This window comes from Haliotis rubra, unplaced genomic scaffold (assembly GCF_003918875.1).
Source record: "Haliotis rubra isolate DU_JTF1 unplaced genomic scaffold, ASM391887v1 Scf97, whole genome shotgun sequence".
Taxonomy (NCBI): Eukaryota; Metazoa; Mollusca; class Gastropoda; order Lepetellida; family Haliotidae; genus Haliotis; species Haliotis rubra.
The window spans coordinates 310,079-330,202 of NW_025767712.1; the positions used below are offsets into that span (position 1 = coordinate 310,079).

General features: G+C 38.0%; 1 protein-coding gene across 1 annotated transcript; it reads left to right on the forward strand.

Annotated features, from left to right (window-relative positions):
- Positions 1–1,974: 1,974 nt before the first annotated feature.
- Positions 1,975–19,861, forward strand: LOC124265302. The gene is made up of 6 exons (XM_046700094.1): positions 1,975–2,425; positions 3,004–3,094; positions 16,736–17,016; positions 17,472–17,646; positions 18,949–19,093; positions 19,313–19,861. The coding sequence occupies exons 1-4, from the start codon at positions 2,102–2,104 to the stop codon at positions 17,493–17,495; spliced, it is 720 nt and encodes a 239-aa protein (XP_046556050.1). The 5' UTR covers positions 1,975–2,101; the 3' UTR covers positions 17,496–17,646; positions 18,949–19,093; positions 19,313–19,861.
- The last annotated feature ends 263 nt before the right edge of the window (positions 19,862–20,124 follow it).

Consider the following 20,124-nt stretch of genomic DNA (forward strand, 5'->3'; position numbering starts at 1 on the left):
TCTTGTATGCTTCCTCACTTTCTTCATGTGATTTGAACAGTTCAGACACAACCGCAGCCAGACTTGTGGATAAGCAACACGAGGCTTGCCTGTCTGTAGTGAATGGAGTGATTCAGTTCCTCTGGAACAATAGCTAGCCGTGATAAAACATCAGCTTCATCTTGGATGCTGCTACTTGCCATATCTGGGTGTGTAATGTACCTTTGTGCCTCAATGCATGTAAGTGTCTTTGTTGATTTCTTCAATTGTCTGATTGTTTGGTGTCTTCCCACGGGGCTACAGATACAAAGACCGTATCGGCATATGTACGGATAAAAAATATGCACGATACGGTGGGAAATTATTTAGAAAACGTAGCAGATACGCACCACAGCAATGGTGTACGGTCTTAGAATCATTTACAGACGTATTTATCTAAAACATATCAATTTGATGTCAAGCTGTGTCCTATCTTTGAATTAATGTGATAGCGACACATTGGGGTTTCCCTTGTCGTGTTTTGGGAATCCCGGTTGCTACTGTTAGATTTGATTGGTCAAAATTGTGCACGTCTATGTAAACATGGCGGCACAGATAAAATTTACAAGTTTCTTTCAGCAACAAGACTGTGCTTCGACGACAGCACAGTCAGACTACAGTCACGTAATCAAATTGCTATACGAATAATGAATGAACTGCTTACTCAAGTAATGTCGAAAATAGAAAAAAACTGGATTTTTTTCACATTTATCTCTACAATTTTTGTAGTTAATATGTGAAAGTGTGAAATATCTGTTCAACCAAGTTCGGCCTAACTACAGTCTCAATGGTAGGGAGATAAGAAATGTAAAAAAGGACCTTACTGTGGAGAGATTAGTGCAGAAATGAGCAATGCGGTTTTTTCTAAGTCCAAAGCGACGTATTTGGAACAGACCATAGCTTTATGCAAATTAATGTGCGATGATATTGTATTACAAAGGACACTTTTTAAATGCCTATTTTGAAATTAGACTTACCTTCATTATTAACAATAGCTGACGTAAAAAATAATTAATTTATCTTAATTCTGAAACTATTAAGGATGTAGCTACCATGGAGTCTCACTATTACTATTAAAACAAACAGGTAGGAGGGGTCGTCTCAAAAGCAAAACTAGGACGGGTGTAGCAGACGGTGGTTGGGGTCGGACTTGAGGACAGAGATATCAGCTAAGATTAGATAATCCTTAGGGGAATTATGCTGGGGAAGTAACAATTTACAAATAATATCCAATCCTGTCGATTTTCGGGTGATGCCACCTATATATTTTGAGACATTTGATACGATGGCCGATTTAAGCCATTCTGTGGGTATCATACTATTTTACATATGTCAACATAAACGTGATGAAAGAAAGACACGTTAGATGTTAATCAATATATGAGACATATTCAACTCACTAGAAAACGAATAAAATATCTTTGAGGTGACCACTTGTGCCTGTAGGCAGCACGTGTATTCCATGCAAGGTGAGTCAAACGGTCTGTCGTCATACCTTGCTGAGCGACCTAATTGTCATCTATAGTCTGATCTATTGGTTTAAGCAGCTATTCGTATTTTTTCTAACTTTTGCCCGATTTCACGAGTTAACATGCTTTTCTGGATATCCTATTACTTATCCCACTGAACGCCCAGTTAGTCCGATGAGGGTTATTTCGATATATGTTATTTGCAATTGTGTAAATTTTAGGGATACAGAGTAACAGCATAAAAACAGTTGTTGTTTTCATTTCCGACAGTACTTGAGTATCACTCGTTCGTCTTGTCGTAGTCACACTCCATTTATTCCATTCAGTAATTCAGTAAATGTACTCTTACGGTTTTCCAGTACTCCTATATTGAAAAAATAAGGAGTGTGTGCTCCTGGTGTTGAAAAGTTATCTGGAGCCCTGTTCCCAAATTGGTTTTTGTTGTCCAAGCTGCAAAATGCACTGTTGAGATTATTAATGGCTTCAAGATATGATTTGGAAGACCAAACATATTTTAACATGAAATAGAAATAGTCAAACAATACAGTCTCGTTGAACATACATGTGCTTCGTCTTTGCAGCTTACAAACGTAACACTGATAAGTGAAGCAGCTATGTCTCTGCTTGTGACTTATCTGGTGTCTCTGACAGTTCATCTTGCAAGTTCATCAAAGATATGTACAGACCTCCAAAACTATCATTTTGTTGAACGCAACGTCAGACTACCGAATGTCCACGTCATATCGCTGTCGACACAGGGACAGGTTCTCTGCGCACGTACGTGCCTTGCGAGAAGATGGTGCAAATCCTTCAACTTTAATATTAACTCGGGGAAATGTGAGCTTAACTATCTAACACTGTTTCCTGGAGGTCTCAACACCACTCATCTGGTTCCAGCCGCTGGGTTTGTCTTCTCTGACATCAAACACTGGCCAGAGGTAGTTAAATGATTTTTACAGCTTTTGAATGATATGTGTATATTTACTGGAGATGTGCTTACTGTCGGACTATTCATGTGCATTAAGCGAAGCAGGAGAATATATAAGGATTTTCAACTTCTATGGGTAGGTGTTTCGGGTGAAAGCGTTTTGTCCAAAATTAAATAAGGCGTTCCACCTTTTGACACCAAGCGTAAAGATTACCATCAAACGAGCATCTATATTATTAAAGCAATTGTCTCAACGAAGTAGGTAAATGTTTCGGTCCAATTTGAGCATTGTCTGATATTGGCCTCTGTGAGATTTCAGATGCATTTCCGAGTGAAGGAAAGTTTACACAGACCGCTGTTGGCGTTATTCTAGCTACCACGGCTTGACTGTATAAGCAACAAACTTAGTGTACTGTAACACCGTAACCACACTTTGTAAGCACCCCATCCGTCCGGATGATTGTTTTAATGTCCGTACCTCAACATGCTAAGCGTAAATGCATCTGTCTCTCGACTTGTTGAATAATCTCAAAAAAGGATTTCGTAATATAGACATGTGCATAGTACTTGATATCAATTTGTTTCTAGGTAGTTGCTGGCGCATGTGCAAATCACAACTGCACAATCAACACTTACTGTGATCCAGTAGACACTCATAAGTACCTGTGTCAAAAATATGGTGAGTCTTTTTTCACATGACACATTTATTAACGCAATTACCGGACGCTGAAATAGTCAAGTGTCAAGTGTGTTTACTCACGTCTTTGGCCCACATACATGTACATTGCAATACATAATTCATACATAATATTTAGAAAAGTTACACATTCAATGATGTCTGCCTTCTTTTAAGGCTATAAAACATATATTTACATACTGTGAGCATTAGTGTATCATTGTCTGTCATCATGAGGCGCTTAAACCTCTATATTTCTTTATATTGATGGCAGTTAAATATTTTTCTTTTGTACTCCTTATATAATCTATATCTTGTGCTATTTTGTAAAACACTATTCCAAGATTGATAAAATATGTATAGTAACATCTTTAAAGCCTCGAAGAAATATCAAGTTTTTGTGAGTGAGTGAGTTATGATTTAACGTCACATCGGCAATATTGCAGCCATATCGTGACGAGAAATGTTTTATATAAATAATAAATCAAAGTTGCTAAAGAATCAGTCAGCGAAGGACTGTAAAATAACTAGAGTATCACAGATGGAGTCTAAAACTAGCATGAACATGTAAAACTATTTTATTTACGAAGACAATACAATATAAAAACGGGCTATAGATCGCCAACAACTGAAGGTAGATCACCATACTAGGAACCATGGGGACTTACATTACTTTTGCTACCTGCATGGACCCTAGTTGGATTTACACCATCCCTTCAACCATTGGCGACAGAAGAGAAATCTAGCCATAAATTAAAAACACACTTATTCTACGATTAAAAACCTGGTACACTTAAATTAACTAAATGTTTTGGGACTTACGTACCCTCTCAGGAGGACAATAATTTTACAATACTTCAACCCCCTTTGAGGATACAGCCACTAACAATCTCAGTTGCTAATCTAAACTACCAATAATAAAATATATATCTATTTACAAATCACTCAACAAATCTAATTCCTTTAAAAAGGCAATAACTAAATGAGAACTAACAGTAGTAAAAAGATCCTTCAATGTTTTGACATTAAAATACTTATCCCTTGTGATGGAATATTCAACACAGTCAAGCAGGACATGCTTGACTGTGATTCTTTCATCACAAGGGATACAAAACGGAGGATCCTCGCCCTTCAATAGGTACTCATGAGTGTATTCAGGTGGCCAATGCGACATCGTCGCATGGTGACCTCTTCAAATCTGGACTGACATCCCAAGTAGGTGTAACCGATATAAGGTTTGATTGCATGTAATTTATTGATACCTACTTGGGTGTCCCACTTCTTCTGCATCAGATCGCGGATGTATGTTCTAATGCTGGCTTTATAATCAGAGTATGGGAGAAGAAGTGGTGTCACAGATTTGTTGAGTGCTGCCTTGGCAGCAAGATCGGCCATTGTGTTCCCAGAAATGCCAACGTGGCTGGGTAACCAACAGAAGACGATGTCGCATTGGCCAGTAGCAAGATCATTATATAATTCGATTATTTCAATTAAAAGTGGATGCTTGCAAGATAGATTTTAATAGCCTGAAGGCAAGATAGAGAGTCAGAAAAGATAATATATTGTTTATATTTACGGTGTTTATTAATATATTTAAGAGCTGTTAAGATGGCGTTTGTTTCTGCTGTGAAAATTGAACTGTCATTGGGTAGTCTGAAGATATTGTTTTGGACTCCAATGACAGTGGCACAAGCAACCGCGCCACCATCCTTGATCCATCTGTATATAAGGATTTATAGGTATTATATTTATTTCTTAACTGACTAAATTCCTGTTTATATTGTAAATCATTAGTTTCTCGATTTTTAAATGTGGTTAATGTTAAGTCAACTTCTGGCCTCACCAATTGCCAAGGAGGAGAAGAAAGAAGACGAGAAGGAGATATATTCCCAGCTCAATGCCAGCAGTAGAAAGGAATGGTTTAATTCTGTGCCCAAGAGGCGGAACAAGAGAAGGCTTTTTGTTATACAAATCCTCATAAAGAGGATTGAAGACACAATTAAATGCAGGATTAGATTCGTTTGAATATAGTTTAGTAATATATTGTAATGATAATTTAATACGGCGTTGGGAAAGCGAAGGCTCATCTGCCTCAACATAGAGACTATCAACTGGAGAGGTTCTAAATGATCCAAGACAAAGTCTTAGACCTTGGTGGTGAACAGAATCAAGTAATTTAAGGTTGCTTTTGCAGGTTCCGCCGTATACGATCGAACCATAATCAAGTTTAGATCGTACCAATGATCGGTATAAGTGAAGGAGGGTAGTTTGATCCTCCCACTTTGAGTTGGAAACAACTTTTAACAAATCGAGTGCCTTCAGGCATTTAGTTTTAAGTGCTTTAATATGTGGTAGAAACGTTAAGTGTGAGTCAAAATAATACCCAAGAATTTGGCCTCTTTTACAACCTTGATGGGAGTGCCATTTAAAACAGTTCTGGTCTTTATGAGGCTTATATTTTCTACAGAAGTGTAGACAATTAGTTTTGATTTAGAAAATTTAAACCCGTTTTCAAGACACCATTTATTTATTTTATTTAAACACAACTGCAGTTGCCGTTCAATAGTATGCATATTCTTACCGCGACAAGAAATGTTAAAATCATCCACAAAAAGTGATCCATCTATTGAATCGTTTAAAACCTTGGATAAACTGTTGATCTTAATGCTAAATAAAGTGACTGACAAAATACTGCCTTGTGGGACACCCTGATCCTGATTGTAATGGTCAGACAGGGTTGAACCCACTCGGACTTGAAATTGTCTGTCTTTTAAAACCGTGATATAAAAAGAGGTAAACGACCCTTAAACCAAAATCATGTAAAATCTTTAAAATGCCATGCTTCCAGGTGGTATCGTACGCTTTCTCGAGATCAAAGAATAGCGATACTGCATGTTGTTTATTGACTATTGCATTTTGACAAAGGATTCTAATCGTACCAAATGATCAATGGTACTACGATTTTTCCTGAAACCACATTGAATATTTGTTATGAGATTATTGGTTTCAAGATACCATGTTAATCGATTATTTATTATTCGTTCCATGGTTTTGCAAACGCAACTCGTTAAAGAGATTGGTCTGTAATTAGACGGATCAGTATGATCCCGGCCAGGCTTTGGTATAGGGACGACAATGGCTTTACGCCACGAAGGTGGGAAATTCCCTGAAGTCCATATTGTGTCAAAAATATTTAGAAGAGTTTCCAAACATGATTCCGGTAAATGCTTCAAGAGCTGATAGTGTATATTATCAGCTCCTGTTGCTGTATCATGAGCTTGCTCAAGGGCAGTACGTAACTCATGCATTGAAAATAATTCATTGTAGTCTTCCATTGTCTGATGTAAAATTTATTTTTTCTTCTCCTGTTGTTTCTGATGTTTCTGAAACTCAGGACATAATTGGAGGAAGACGAATGTTTGGCGAGAGTTTCACCAAGCTTATTGGCAATGTCAGTCTGATCAGTTAACAAAGTATCACCATCCTTCAGATGATGAACAGTAGATTTGGAACCTTTACCTTTTATCCTTTGTATCATGTTCCACACCTTTCAAATCGGTGTCCGTGAGTTTATCTTGGAAACATAATGTCGCCAAGACTGACGCTTATTCTGTTTAAAAGCACGTCGAGCATTGGCACTAGTGATTTTAACATTATTTAAATTATGAACTGTAGGATGCCGGCGAAAGTATTTCTCTGCCTTCTTCCTACACTTCCTGGCCTGTTTGCAATCATCAGTAAACCATGGTTTACGAATGTGTGGTGTCGCAGAGGACTTAGGAATAGTTTCATCAGCTATTATATTTAGCTTGTCCGAGAACAACTGAATAGGATCCATAACATTGACAAAAAAGTCAGATTTCAATCGGTCAGAACAAAGAGTCTGAAATAAAGGCCAATTGGCCTTTTTAAAATTCCGCCTTGTTGTAGGAGGCTCATCATTGGGGTTTATTGCTGAAAGTATTGTCGGAAAATGGTCACTTCCACACAGGTCGTCGTGGACCGACCATTCAAATTCGTTATAAATGTTTGGATCTGTTAGCGACAGATCAAGTGCAGAATATGTTCCTGTACCAGGATGCAAATATGTGGCTGATCCACCATTAAATATGCATAAATTATTATTTGAAATGAAATCTTCAAGGAGTTTACCTTTAGTGTTAGTTGCGGAACTACCCCACAGAGGGTTATGGCCGTTAAGATCACCCATGATGATACAGGGTTTTGGGAGCTGATCGAATAGATCCTGAAGATCGGACTGCTGAAGAACTGAAGAAGGAGAAATATATAAAGAGCAAAGTGTAAAGGTTATCTGTAAAGTAAGGCGGACAGCAACAGCCTGAAGATTGGTTTTAAGAGGAACTGGGCTATGAATGACACCCTGCCTCACGAGAATAGAAGCTCTGCCTGTGGCTTTATCACCTGGAGGTGAGAATGAATGAAATGAATTGTATCGACGCAATTCAAATCTATCTGTATTTTTCAAGTATGTCTCTTGGAGACTAAAAGCTGATGGTTTAACATCTTGAGATAATAACTGTAAATCGTTAAAATTGTTCCTAAGTCCTCTGCAATTCCATTGTATTAATGCCATAAAAATGTTTAGGGAGGCTCAACTGAGATCGTGAGCTGAGGAAGCCCACTCCTACACCCTGTTTGTGAAGGAGTGATCTCCATGTCAAGCGGATCAAAAGATTCTGAACCGCCACTGGTGGAGAATGCTCTTCTAAATGTTGAAGAGTTTTGGCCTGTCTTCTCAATTTTTTCTTTTCTTTGCTAGTAAGACGAGCAGAATTCTGAGTAGCTGGACTGGAAGTAATATCCAAAGTTTGTAATTGATGGGTCTCCTCAGTCTGGGAGACTGATGAGCGCTGACAGTCTGGTGATGAGTGAGTCGTGCCATCAAAGGATATCTGGGCGTCATTAATCCAGGATATCACTGTCTGACAAGAAGTTGAAATAGTTGAAGCTTTTTTAACAGAAGAAGGAGCAGGAGATGAAACTGTAGCAGAGTATGTGAGACCTGTAGCTGGTTTTGATTGAGCTAGTACCAATATTTTGGCTTCAAAGTATGAGATATTGTTAGTACATTTCAATTTCAGGATTTTGGTCTCATACTCAAATTTTGGACAAGCTTTCGATGATGCCAGATGTTCACCACCGCAGTTGACACACTTGATGTCATTAGTACAGTCAGTACTGCCATGAGCACCACTGCAGCGTGAGCATACTGACTTGCCAGTGTAAGTCCTCGCACCGTGTCCATACTTCTGGCAGTTGTAACACCGGAGTGGATTTGGTACATATACCTCCACTCCGATATTACAGTATCCTGCTTTGATAGATTTAGGAAGAGTACTCAAACAAAATGTGAAAAGGTTAGTATTTGTTTTGATAAAAGTTGACTCTTGTTTCCTGCTAAAACGTTTAACTGAAGTGACTCCCTGGTCTTTCAACTCTGCCACAATCTCTTCTTCTGTCATATCTGAGAGACAGCGGGCCCTGTCTCTAATGATACCTCTACATGTGTTGAGAGTTTTATGAACTGAAACACCAACCTGATTGTTTACAAACTGCTGCAATCTCAGCAGATTGACAGACTGTTGCTTACGTAAGCATTCAATTAAAAGAGAGCCGTTCCTGAGACGAGTGACATTTTTTACTTCTCCGCAGATACCTTGGATACCTTTGGAGACCGCAAAAGGATTGATCTTTAGAGGATTCCCATCAGCACTTTCAACGACCAAAAACCTTGGCCAGGAATCATTATTGAAGGTAGATATCTCTTCATCAGATGAAGAGGACATGTGACGACGTTTGCTCGTTTTAGAAGAACCAGTAGATTGAGTGGGGTTTGCCATGGTGTAATAATATACTTCAGCAACCCTGCCCCCCACCCGCCATCGAGTGTCAACAAGGACGGTATTGCAGTGGATACCAGACAACAATACCAGGGTTACAGGGATGCCATACTCCAGAAAATACAGACTTGAAAAGCCATGATATCTTAAAGAATAAGTGCCAGGCTGGTTCGGCCCATGACGCTGTTCTAAAGAACACGGAATTCAGAGGTCTATATAACCAGATTGGCCCATGAGCCACCGCCTTCTGGCATGGGACTCTAGGCAATTAGATACATTAATAATTTATACACTGAAAGTGTAAACGACCAAATACCCAATACGAAAAATGTGCAAAAATAGTAACCATGCACAGGGCTTGGCGTGACCAGCCGATTGATTGAACCGGGCCAGTTCAACCATCCGTCTAGGTGAAGTAAGGGGCGAAGTGGTGTGTTGGGCAAAGGAACACTGTTCCTGGAACCAGTGCCCTCAACCACCAGCCTCCCTTCCTCCACCGACACAGGGGCGCAACCCACGGCAAACTGGTTGGTGGACCAAATATGCCCCCGGGTCCACAACGGGGGTGAAGGGCGCTTAGCGTGACCCAGCACCCACCACGAGGAGGTGGCCCTTCATGGGTGCCATCAAGTTTTTGCCAACTAATTGGCTAACCCATACAAAACTAAATCCATACATATGATTAAACAACAACATACGTATTGATAAAAAAAGTAGTTTGAGTATGAATAATTATCTAAACTAACCAACATGTCATATGCCTTATAAGGTATTCTATTATTGGGCATTTCAATTAACTTCAGCCAATACTTTAAGATCACATATACTCTAGGGGGGTACAAATACATAAATCACTAACTGGCATCGCTATAAATGAAACCCCGTCATTAAAACTACTCACTTCGATCTTTAATCAACTTAAATCGACCTTTTTGACAACAGTGCACCATTCTCACCCGCGAACGAAATTTCAACCAATCAGAGCGGGGCGTTTTTGTGACGTCATATGAGGAATAGATATGAGGGCCGATGCAGAATTCATCTACATTTCAGGGGGTAAATTATCTTGTTTACAGGTTTGTATAAACCTGAAATCGTGACAACTGTTGTGGAAAATGAAAGCTATATGTTCTCACAATCTACTCTCATATAATTGTGTCTCCTGCTTTGCCTAGTTTCCGAGTTACAACTTGCTTTCATAGACGATTCTGTCAAAATCGCTTGGTGTCGTAAGGCCTTATTTGTATAATGACTGATCCAAATTGATCCCATTTCTGTATTTTTTTACCTCGATATTTAATCATGTCATGTTAAACTATGACGGCTATTACGTATGATATTAAAATTTGACAATTGATTTATTTGAATCGGTAACTAAACAACCCTATTTTGCCATTGCTAGAAGAATCTGAAATTTTACTTAGGTAAATAGGTACATACAGTTTTAGCACACAGCAAATGCTTATATGTTTTTCTTATGCAACAATGAAGTTCTGTTTGTATTCTCAAAACAGTGTCGGCCCATAAGTTTTCACATGCAATACAGCAATTAATACTCCCTCGTTGTAACCCGTGTTAGGTGGTATAAACCTACACATGTTATTTGTCATCATTCACTTGATGGTCAGTTAATGAATTTATAACAGGTATAATTAGTGATAACCCCACTTAGATTACCCGACAAAGGTTCCTATTTGGCATTTCTTGTGTCTGGAGTAAATATTCAACATTATAAACATCAATCAAAGGACTAACCGATAACACGCTGATTGATTAATTACTTTTATCTTACACAGCGGATTTGTCAAAAGGTAGGGTTTATGTATGTAGATTTACTAATCTATACTGAATACACTCTGTCTTGTCTGTGTCTGCGTAAAAACAACGTCCTTTCTTCAAAGGATTAACCGCCAATACAGTGATTGATTGCTCATTATTGGTTAACTAAATTACCGTTTTTAAAGAATGGCGGACATTATGCAATCAGTTGCCAGGTGTGCTATCTGATTACCATCTTAGGTAACCAATGAGACTATACACAAATGTGACATACCTGAAACGATATATCACTTTTTCGTATACTAGACTGTTAAAAGACACATTACTTGGAACAGCTGCAGATGAATGGCATATCATTTGTTTTTTGTGGATATTGATGGATACATTCCTCGAACAAGGTAATAGCCTGACATTGTTCCTATAAATTTAATCAGTTTTAATTTTAATATTTGCATTTTGTTTTTATTCATTTGTTGTAGCATTCAACAGAAACGTTGTTTTCGCCGTGAAGTGTAATGAGACATACACTAGGGCATGTGTGCGAATTATGATTCACATTGGCAAACTGTAAAATGTCTAGATATTACAGTCCTGTTATAAATGCACTATAAGTATCAGCAGATCGTCTGCATTTTATTTAGTTTCAAAATGCATACAAGTATGATAATAAACTAATTAGGATTATAAGACCAAATATAAAGACGTACATTGACTAGTATCTACATACTGGTGAGTGCACGTTAACCACGTGAATGTAGCAAGACATTTATCGCGCAGTATTGTCACTTCGACCCCCCACCTCGCTTCCGTGGAAGAAATCGTTATGTTATAAGTTGTGTCATGCAAAATGCTTTTGGTTATGATTCAAATACATATTTAACTACGAGTAGAAAGTAGTTTTGATTTTCTAACTTGATGAAAACAAACCATAATCTCATTAATTCTAACAGACTTTAGCCCGTGACTTCACGATTTTCAAAAATGGCGGCGCCCTGTCGCGAACATCCGCCAGTCTGAGTATAAATGCTATTTAGGTTTGTTTTCACCGAGTTACAAAATCAAAACTACTTTCTACTCGTAGTAAAATATATATTTGATTAATTGCTACACACTTTCTATACCACTAACTGAAAATCCTTCCTCATATGACGTCACTGCAGTGCTCTGGCGACAGAGTTACGTAACCTGTTTGTGGTTTCGTTGGCGGGCGAGAGTGAAGCTGGCGACTTTTTGGCAACTTCTAATCGCTCGGTACTAATTAACCACAAGTTTTTAAAGAATTAATTTGGTGTTCCGCATAAGACTGACCACAAATTTTCCATATGTAATAGTTAAAAGAGTAAAAAAAAACAAAGTTTATTTGTTCTTTAACAGCCCGACATAAGGCATTGATATATAATGGATACCGGCCACATTCGCCGTAAGCTATAGCATTTGGCGTTTGTCGACCAACATTTAGAAATATTTTACATGCGATAATATGTACATTTTTTTATTTTCTCAAATCTATTAAGTCCCCACACCTCAGAGCCGTATAATAAGATAGGTTGAACCTGTGAATCAAAACATTTTAAAAATACAGTAGGGTCAATAGTATTTAATGTATTCACGTTATGGAGAATTTCCACCAGTGCACGTTTACCTCGGAGAGCTAGATCAGATGCGCAAAGAGTCATTTTAGAGGTAGAAGAAAAAATAACACCAATATATTATTATTATTGTCATTAAAACTACTCATTCCGACATTTAATTAACTTAAATCGACCTTTGTGACAACAGTGCACAATTCTCTCCCGCGAACGAAATTTCAAACAATCAGAGGGGGGGGGTTCTCCGTAACGTAATGTGTGGTATAAATATGAGGGGCGATGTAGAATGCATGTACATTTCCGAGGGTAGATTATCTTGTTTACAGGTTTGTCTAAACCTGAAATCGTGACAGTCGTTGTGAAAAATGAAACCTTTATGTTTTCACATTCTACTGTCATTTAATCTTGTCACCTGCTTTGCCTAGCTTCCGAGTTACAACTTGTTTTCATAGACGATTCTGTCGAAACCGCAGTGGGACATTAGGAAGGGTGGATGCCTATCAGCAGCGTTCGAAATACCTGCCTGCCCGACCGCCCAGGGCGGGTTAGTTTCAAAATCTCAAATTCACCTGCCTGACGGTCAGGTTAAAATTTAGACATGTACATGTATATGGAGATCTAGTGTGGGCAGTTTTAGTCAGGGCTGGCAAAGTTTCCATCAAACCAGCCCTGTGGTCTGGCTGAATTTTTGGGGAGTTTCATACCCTGCCATCAGATACCGTTATTTGAAAATATCCCCGGTACTTCTTGTCTGATTGTAATAAAGTATCCCATCAGTGTAGGATTTTTCAGATTTTCGAATGCTTGGATGGTATAATGACTGATCCAATTTGATCCTATTTCTGTGTTTTTACCTCGATATTTAATCATGTTATGTAAAAATAAGATGTCTATTTCCTGCTATGATATTAAAAACACACATTTGATATATTTGAATCCGTAAAATAAACAACCCCACTTTGCCATTGTTAGAAAAATCTGAACATTTACTTGGGTAAAAATAGGTAATAACACTTTTTAACTAAGTATACAGCAAATGCTTATATGCATTTGTTATGCAATAAAGAAGTTCAGTTCGTATCCTCAAACCAGTGTCGGCCCATATATTGTTTTCCAGGCAATCAAACTTGCATGCAATACATCGTTTATTACTCTCTTGCTGTAACCTTTGTTTGGTGGTTAACTTACACATTATTGATCATTATTCACTTGATGGTCAGTTAATGAATTTATAATAGGTATAAATAGTGGCAACACCACTCAGATTACCCGACAAAGGTTCCCATTTGGCATTTCTCGTGTCTGGAGTAAATACTCATCATGATGAATTAAGCCTAGGTCTGATGTGGCAAGTGGATTACATCTTATGTGATATGCCCATTGAAGTGCAGCAAGAGGAATCATCAGCTGATTTACAAAACAAACATCGATCAAAGGATTAACCGATAACATGCTGGTTGATTAATTGCTTTTATCTTGCACAGCGAATTTGTTAAAAGGTAGTGTTTATGTATGTGGTTTTACTAATCTATACTGAATACACCCTGTCGTAAAGTGTCTGTGTAAAACCAACGTATTTCTTTCAAAGGATTAATCGCCAATACATTGGTTGATTGCTCATTATTGGCTAACTAAATTACTTTTTTTAAAGAATGGCGGACATCATGCAATTAGTTGCCAGGTGTGCTATCTTGGGTGACCAACGGGTGACCAATTGGACTATACACCAATGTGAAAAACCTGAAACGATAGATCACTTTTTCGTATATAAGAGTGTTAAAGACACATGGCATGAAACAGGATTATTTGTCAGCTGCAGATGAATGGCATATCGTTTCTTTATGTTGATATTGATGGACATTGTCACTTCGACCCCCACCTCGCTTCCGTGGAAGAAATCGTTATGTTACAAGTTGTGTCATGCAAAATCCTTTTGGTCATGATTAAGATACGAATAGAAAGTAGTTTTGATTTTCTAACTTGATGAAAACAAACCATAATCTCATTTATTCTCGAACAGACTTTTGCCCGTGACGTACGATTTTTAAAAATGGCGGCGTCCTGTCACGAACATCCGACAGTCTGAGAATAAATGCTATTTAGGTTTGTTTTCACCGAGTTACAAAATCAAAACTACTTTGTACTGGTTGTAAAATATGTATTTCAATGATGGCCAATAGGATTTTGCATGACATAGGTAATAGTATAACAATTTCTCTCTTGGAGTGAGTGAGTGAGTGAGTATGGTTTAACGCCGCTGTTAGCAATATTCCAGCAATATCACGGCGGGGGACACCAGTTCTCTCTTGGAAGCGAGGTGGGTGTCAATATAATACTACTTACAATATTATTGTCACTTTGACCACAACCTTGCTTCCGGGGAAGAAATCATTACATTACAAGTTGTGTCATGCAAAACCCTTTTGGTCATCAATCATAATAATATACATATTTTACTACTGTTAAGTAGTTTTTATTTTATTTTTTACTCGTTGAAAACGTCGATAAATCAGCAAAATGACGAGCTTATTACACACTTTATATACAACTGACTGAAAATCCTTCCTCACTTCCGGTTCGCTGCAGTGCTCTGGCGACAGAGTTACGTAACCTCTCTGTGGTTTCGTTGGCGGGCGAGAGTGAAGCAGACGGCTTTTTGGCACCTTTTAATCGCTCGGTATTAATTAACCACAAGTTTTTTTTCAGAATGAATTTGGTGTTCCGCTGAAGACTAACCACAAGTCTTTCATATGTAATGGTTAAAAGTTACAAAAAAAAAACAAAGTTTATTCGTTCTTTGACAGTTGTAATCATTTCATTTTTATAGAACCATTTTTTCACATTTTGCCAAACACCTGCCCCTTCTAAATACAACAATCTTAGTTTTATCTAGTTTGACGCGTAATCCCCAAGTGTCAGCAATTTTTTATAAAATATTCAGTTGTCTCTGTAATCCAGAGATAGCATCAGATACTTAAATGACATCATCAGCAAACATCAGTAATAATCTTTCAAGCATATCAGGAAAACAATTGAACACCATATTTTCCATTCAAAACAATATCATTTGGCAATTCATTGACAAAAATGGAAAAAAGGATTGGACTTTATATACAACGTTGTTTCAAACCAACAGGACAGTCGAAATAATTTGTACAACGGTTCTTGTTAAATCTTACACAAGCTTTAACTGATTTATATATTCCTCGAAAGGCTGCCAGCATTTTACCATAGAGGCCTGTATTTCTTAGACATGACCACAATTTAACACGATTAACAGAATCATATGCTTTTTTAAAATCAACGAATGCGACATATAATTTCTTTCTTTTCTTAGATAAACACTTCTGTATAATTGCATTAAATGTAAAAATATGATCGACAGTGGAATAGCCCTGTCTAAAACAAGCTTGAGTCTCAAAAGTATTATCCAAACACACAGTACAAAGAGTGCGTTATGCAACGAGCCTAAGGATTATAGTCTATAGCTTACAATATTCAGATTACACAATCATCCATAATGTTTTGCCATAATGTATGCGTAAAAGACTTTAACAAACCACACTTGCATATTATCAATTACAATAAAAACAGAATGCCGTTTTCTCCAACATGTTTCGTTCTTTACTCTTCAGGGAGATTGTAGCAGTTACAGTATGACGTCATTACATATATATTGTGACGTCACAATAGGGACAACATTCTAGAGCGACAAGGTCAAAGCTTGCAATGGTTTAATTAGGAGATAAACATCATGTGTTGGCCAATTTCCGGGTGTTATTGAGTATTTGAAGCATGGGAATTCATTTGGAACCGACGGCGTCAGCCGGAGGTTTCAAATGAAATATTCCCGTGCTTCAAATACTCAATAACACCCGGAAATTGGCCAACACATGATGTTTATCGACATTGTAAACACAAAAGTAAACCAAAAGGTCCACACACGTATTTTGTGTCTGTTCTCATTGACATCGAGTACGGGTACAGCAGTGAAATGTCATCAGCCGGCCGTTTCGGCTGTCTCTCATGGTAGCATCCGGAACTGCTCATTTGTGACGTCATTCGAACTTTACGTCACAATATAACTTTAATGACGTCATCACAGCTGACGACGTAACAATACCATGGTGTGAGCGATGTTTGTATGTTTTAATTCGCAGAGAATTTCCGGGAATCAAATACCATTTGATCACGTTTTTCAACCAATCAGATTAAAGAACACAGTGACTTTTGGTTTACAATATTGGTTTGATCTTATCTATTGAACTTTTTTTATATATATAAAAACCCGGGTAGATTTGGTCTTCAACCACCAATGTTTGTCGGAAGAGGTGACCAGGGGGTTTGGGTGGTCAAACTTGGTTGATGTTTATTAAGAACAAAATGCACTATGTGACAAAAAAAATCACTTCCAGCTAACCCAACATCATGCGCTGAAGCCAAAGAGTGCGATCCATCAAGCACTGATGGAGAATACTGGCTTCGTATACCACACTTTGGTCTGTACAGAACCCGGATCTACTGTCACAACATGAACACCAGCAACCCCGTGGAGTACATGACGCTGCCTTCGCCCAACTACGGTATTTACCCAGCGGTAGCCAACCAAAACTGCGCTGGAGAGACACCCCTTCGCTATTCTTGTGTCGGGTCAGGGGGCGAGTGGTGGTACATGAAGATAAGGATTGACATTGAGGTATTTCAGTGCATGATTATGACTTGTCGTTACACACTTAGCTTGACAGCAGTCTGTGTTGATATTCTCTGAGGAATGGACTCTACACAATATGAAGTATGTGTGAATCAAACCAGCTTCCATTTTTTGCTGGTATAAACAGGAAGCCATTCATAGGAAATACTACGGAGCCAGCAATGTTTTTATATAATCATTAATTTGATTAGTTAAAGTTATTCAAGCAACAATTTTATGCTAATTTTGATGTTTTGATAACGATCAAAAGTTAAAATAAGTTTAAATGTTTTCCAAAGCTTAAAACAGAAAGAAGCTACCTCCATTGAAGTTTTGAAATATTCCGATTTAGGGATCTCTTCTAGTGTAAAGGCTTCACTCTTTGAAACATTGCATGTTTACATGTACATGCTTTAATGGAAAGCTTATGAAAGGTTGTGTGAAATCCTTGCTGTTTTCAGGACATGGGGGGTTGTACGAACTGACAAGACTTTTGCTGTTTTTACCAACCATGAAGTATATTACGCCCAGGCTGAGGACTGCTACACCAAGCACTATGGCGTACTGAGTTCCTGTGGAACCAAGGGCGAGTTTACCGTCAATCTAACAAGTACAGGCTGGCTGGTGGATCCAGATGTGAGTATGGGTCAAATGGCTACAGTATATCATCGTGATGTTTGTGAAGCTGCACAGCAATGTATGCCAGTTTTCCAAATGCTAAAGAAAGTCAATGCCCGTTAACTAGTTTTACTGAAACTGTAACGTACGTATGTTGTTTAAGTACGCCGCGTATATAACCATGGTTAGATTGATAAATAGGATGAATTGCCTAATAATGTAATCTTTGGTTTTGGACATTACATGACGTCATATACGCATACCCACAACACGTTGAGTCGTGTTCCTGTGATATGTCAATGAAATGGTCAGAGGCCTATCACCTTTTGAAAATGGATAAACTTGAGAAATTTGCAGTGGGAACCAAACGAGCTGAAATTTTTACGAATTTCCTCAAGTGTTTAAACCTTTCCAAAAACAAATTATAACCATGAAGATCCGGGTTAGAATTGATCTTCAGTAACCAATGCTTGTCGTAAGAGGCGACTAACTGGATCGGGTGGTCAGGCTCGCTGACTTGGTTGACACATGACATCGTATCTCAGCTGCGTAGACCGATGCCTATGCTGTTGATCACTGGATAGTCTGACCATATAGCTGGAACAGTGCTGAGTGCGGCGTAAAACAACCAACCAACCAAAATATTTTAAAAGATAAGGTCATTCTTATTTAGTCCATTATACTACCACTAAGGTAAGCCCCACCGGTGGCTCCTGTTAATTAGCAAATCCATTTCTTCACGAGTGAGTGAGTCAATATTTATCGTCACCTCGGCAATATTTTAGCCATATCGTGACGAGAATAATTAATGATTATATCATATATCAATAAATTTAGAAATTAAAACCTGTGGACGAAGAACAGTAAAACTACTAGTGTATCACAGATATCCATTTAAAACTAGTAATTAAATCTAAAACATGTTAATTAGAAATGACAAGACAATGTAAAAACAGGCTATAGATTGCCAACAACTGAAGGTAGATCGCCATACTAGGGACCACGGGGACTTACAGTACATTTGCTTCCTGCATGGACCCTTGCTGAATTTACACCATCCTTTCAGCCGTTAGCAGTTCAGACACATTTAGACATACATTAAAAACACACATATTCTACGATTAAAAGGGTTGGATAGATTTAAATTGACTTTGAATGTTTTGGGACTTACGTACCCTCTCATTTCTTCATGAATTGTAAGATGTAAACACATTTCGCTGCTTAACTTCCATTTCATAAAGATAAGGAGAATATTTATCAGTGTGTGTTTTATATTAGTATAGCAGCTTGACTGGTCAACTTCATACCATTTCATTTCAGGTGGAATGGATAGCAGAGGGATGGAAAGCGATCATTGAGTCAATAATCAGAGAAGAAGGAGGGTCTGTCATTCGCCTTAAGTGCGGGGGATTCCATGGATATTGCTATCCCAAAACCAGGATGACCGTTGTGCCATCCTTTGAAGGTATAAACAACACCCTCGTCATAGCAAGCTGGTTTGTTCATTTTCATTCTAGAGCTTAGGTATTTGTCTACAAATCATACCTGATGCTTAAACATCCGACGAGACCTGCAATGGATTGTGTTAGTGTATGGGGATATTGGTCATATATTTTATGAAACATTTATATTATTTTTATTCAGTACCAAAACGTTGCAATGGAGGCATATTAATATGTTTCAGTTGTCCCCGATTCTTCAGCCACAGAGGTTAGATGCTCCGAATGATGCTGCAAAATCAACGCTTCATCGAGCGTTGCTTTGATCAAAATGTTGGTTCACACACTGAGCTAGAATGTTAACTTTGACTTGGCTTCACATTTAACCTGAGCAATTACTTCATCACGCGTTTCCCAAAGTCAATGTTATTTTATCGATTTTGTTTCGCTCAAATGACTAAAAGTCATTTCTTGGGAATTTTCGTTCACAATATAATGAAATTTGGTATATGGGTTGTTAGCAGTGGGGGCAAAAACGTGTTTATTGTGATAGGATATATTTTGGCCTTTACGTTTGCACGTTGACATGGTGCATAAATTCTGCCTGAATATAAGTAAGAGAGAAACCTACGGATAGTTTAAATAACAATGTTCATCCCAACAAATTGACTTTTAGCTGTTTCATTTTTTATTTCAAAAACTCAAAATTAAGATGTTTTATCCATAATTCGATTGTTTCAAATCAATTATTTTCTCGAAATTTCAAAACAACGAGGACAGCAGAGGCATTCCTGTCGAATTTCACCATCACATCACGGATTTTCGGGTGGAGGAAATGATCACTCTGTTCAATCCCATCACCATGAACAAACTGACAAACCAAGAAATAGCAATAAAAAATAATAAAATAAATAATCAAGGTGAACCAGCAACGCGATTAAAGTTTGCAGCTACCATCTGCTCTACTGATCGAACTGCAGAACCTCTGACAACAGGACCACCTGCGTCACACCTTATCTTCTTGGAGGAATCAGTTTGGACAGACGCCAGAATACAC

What these genes read in the sequence shown, in the direction of transcription:
- LOC124265302 (XM_046700094.1), top strand. Translation starts at nt 2,102, where the DNA reads ATGTCTCTGCTTGTGACTTATCTGGTGTCTCTGACAGTTCATCTTGCA. An exon ending in ACATCAAACACTGGCCAGAG is followed by an intron (nt 2,426 to 3,003) that starts GTAGTTAAATGA and finishes ATTTGTTTCTAG; the next exon opens with GTAGTTGCTGGCGCATGTGC. An exon ending in AGATAAGGATTGACATTGAG is followed by an intron (nt 17,017 to 17,471) that starts GTATTTCAGTGC and finishes TGCTGTTTTCAG; the next exon opens with GACATGGGGGGTTGTACGAA.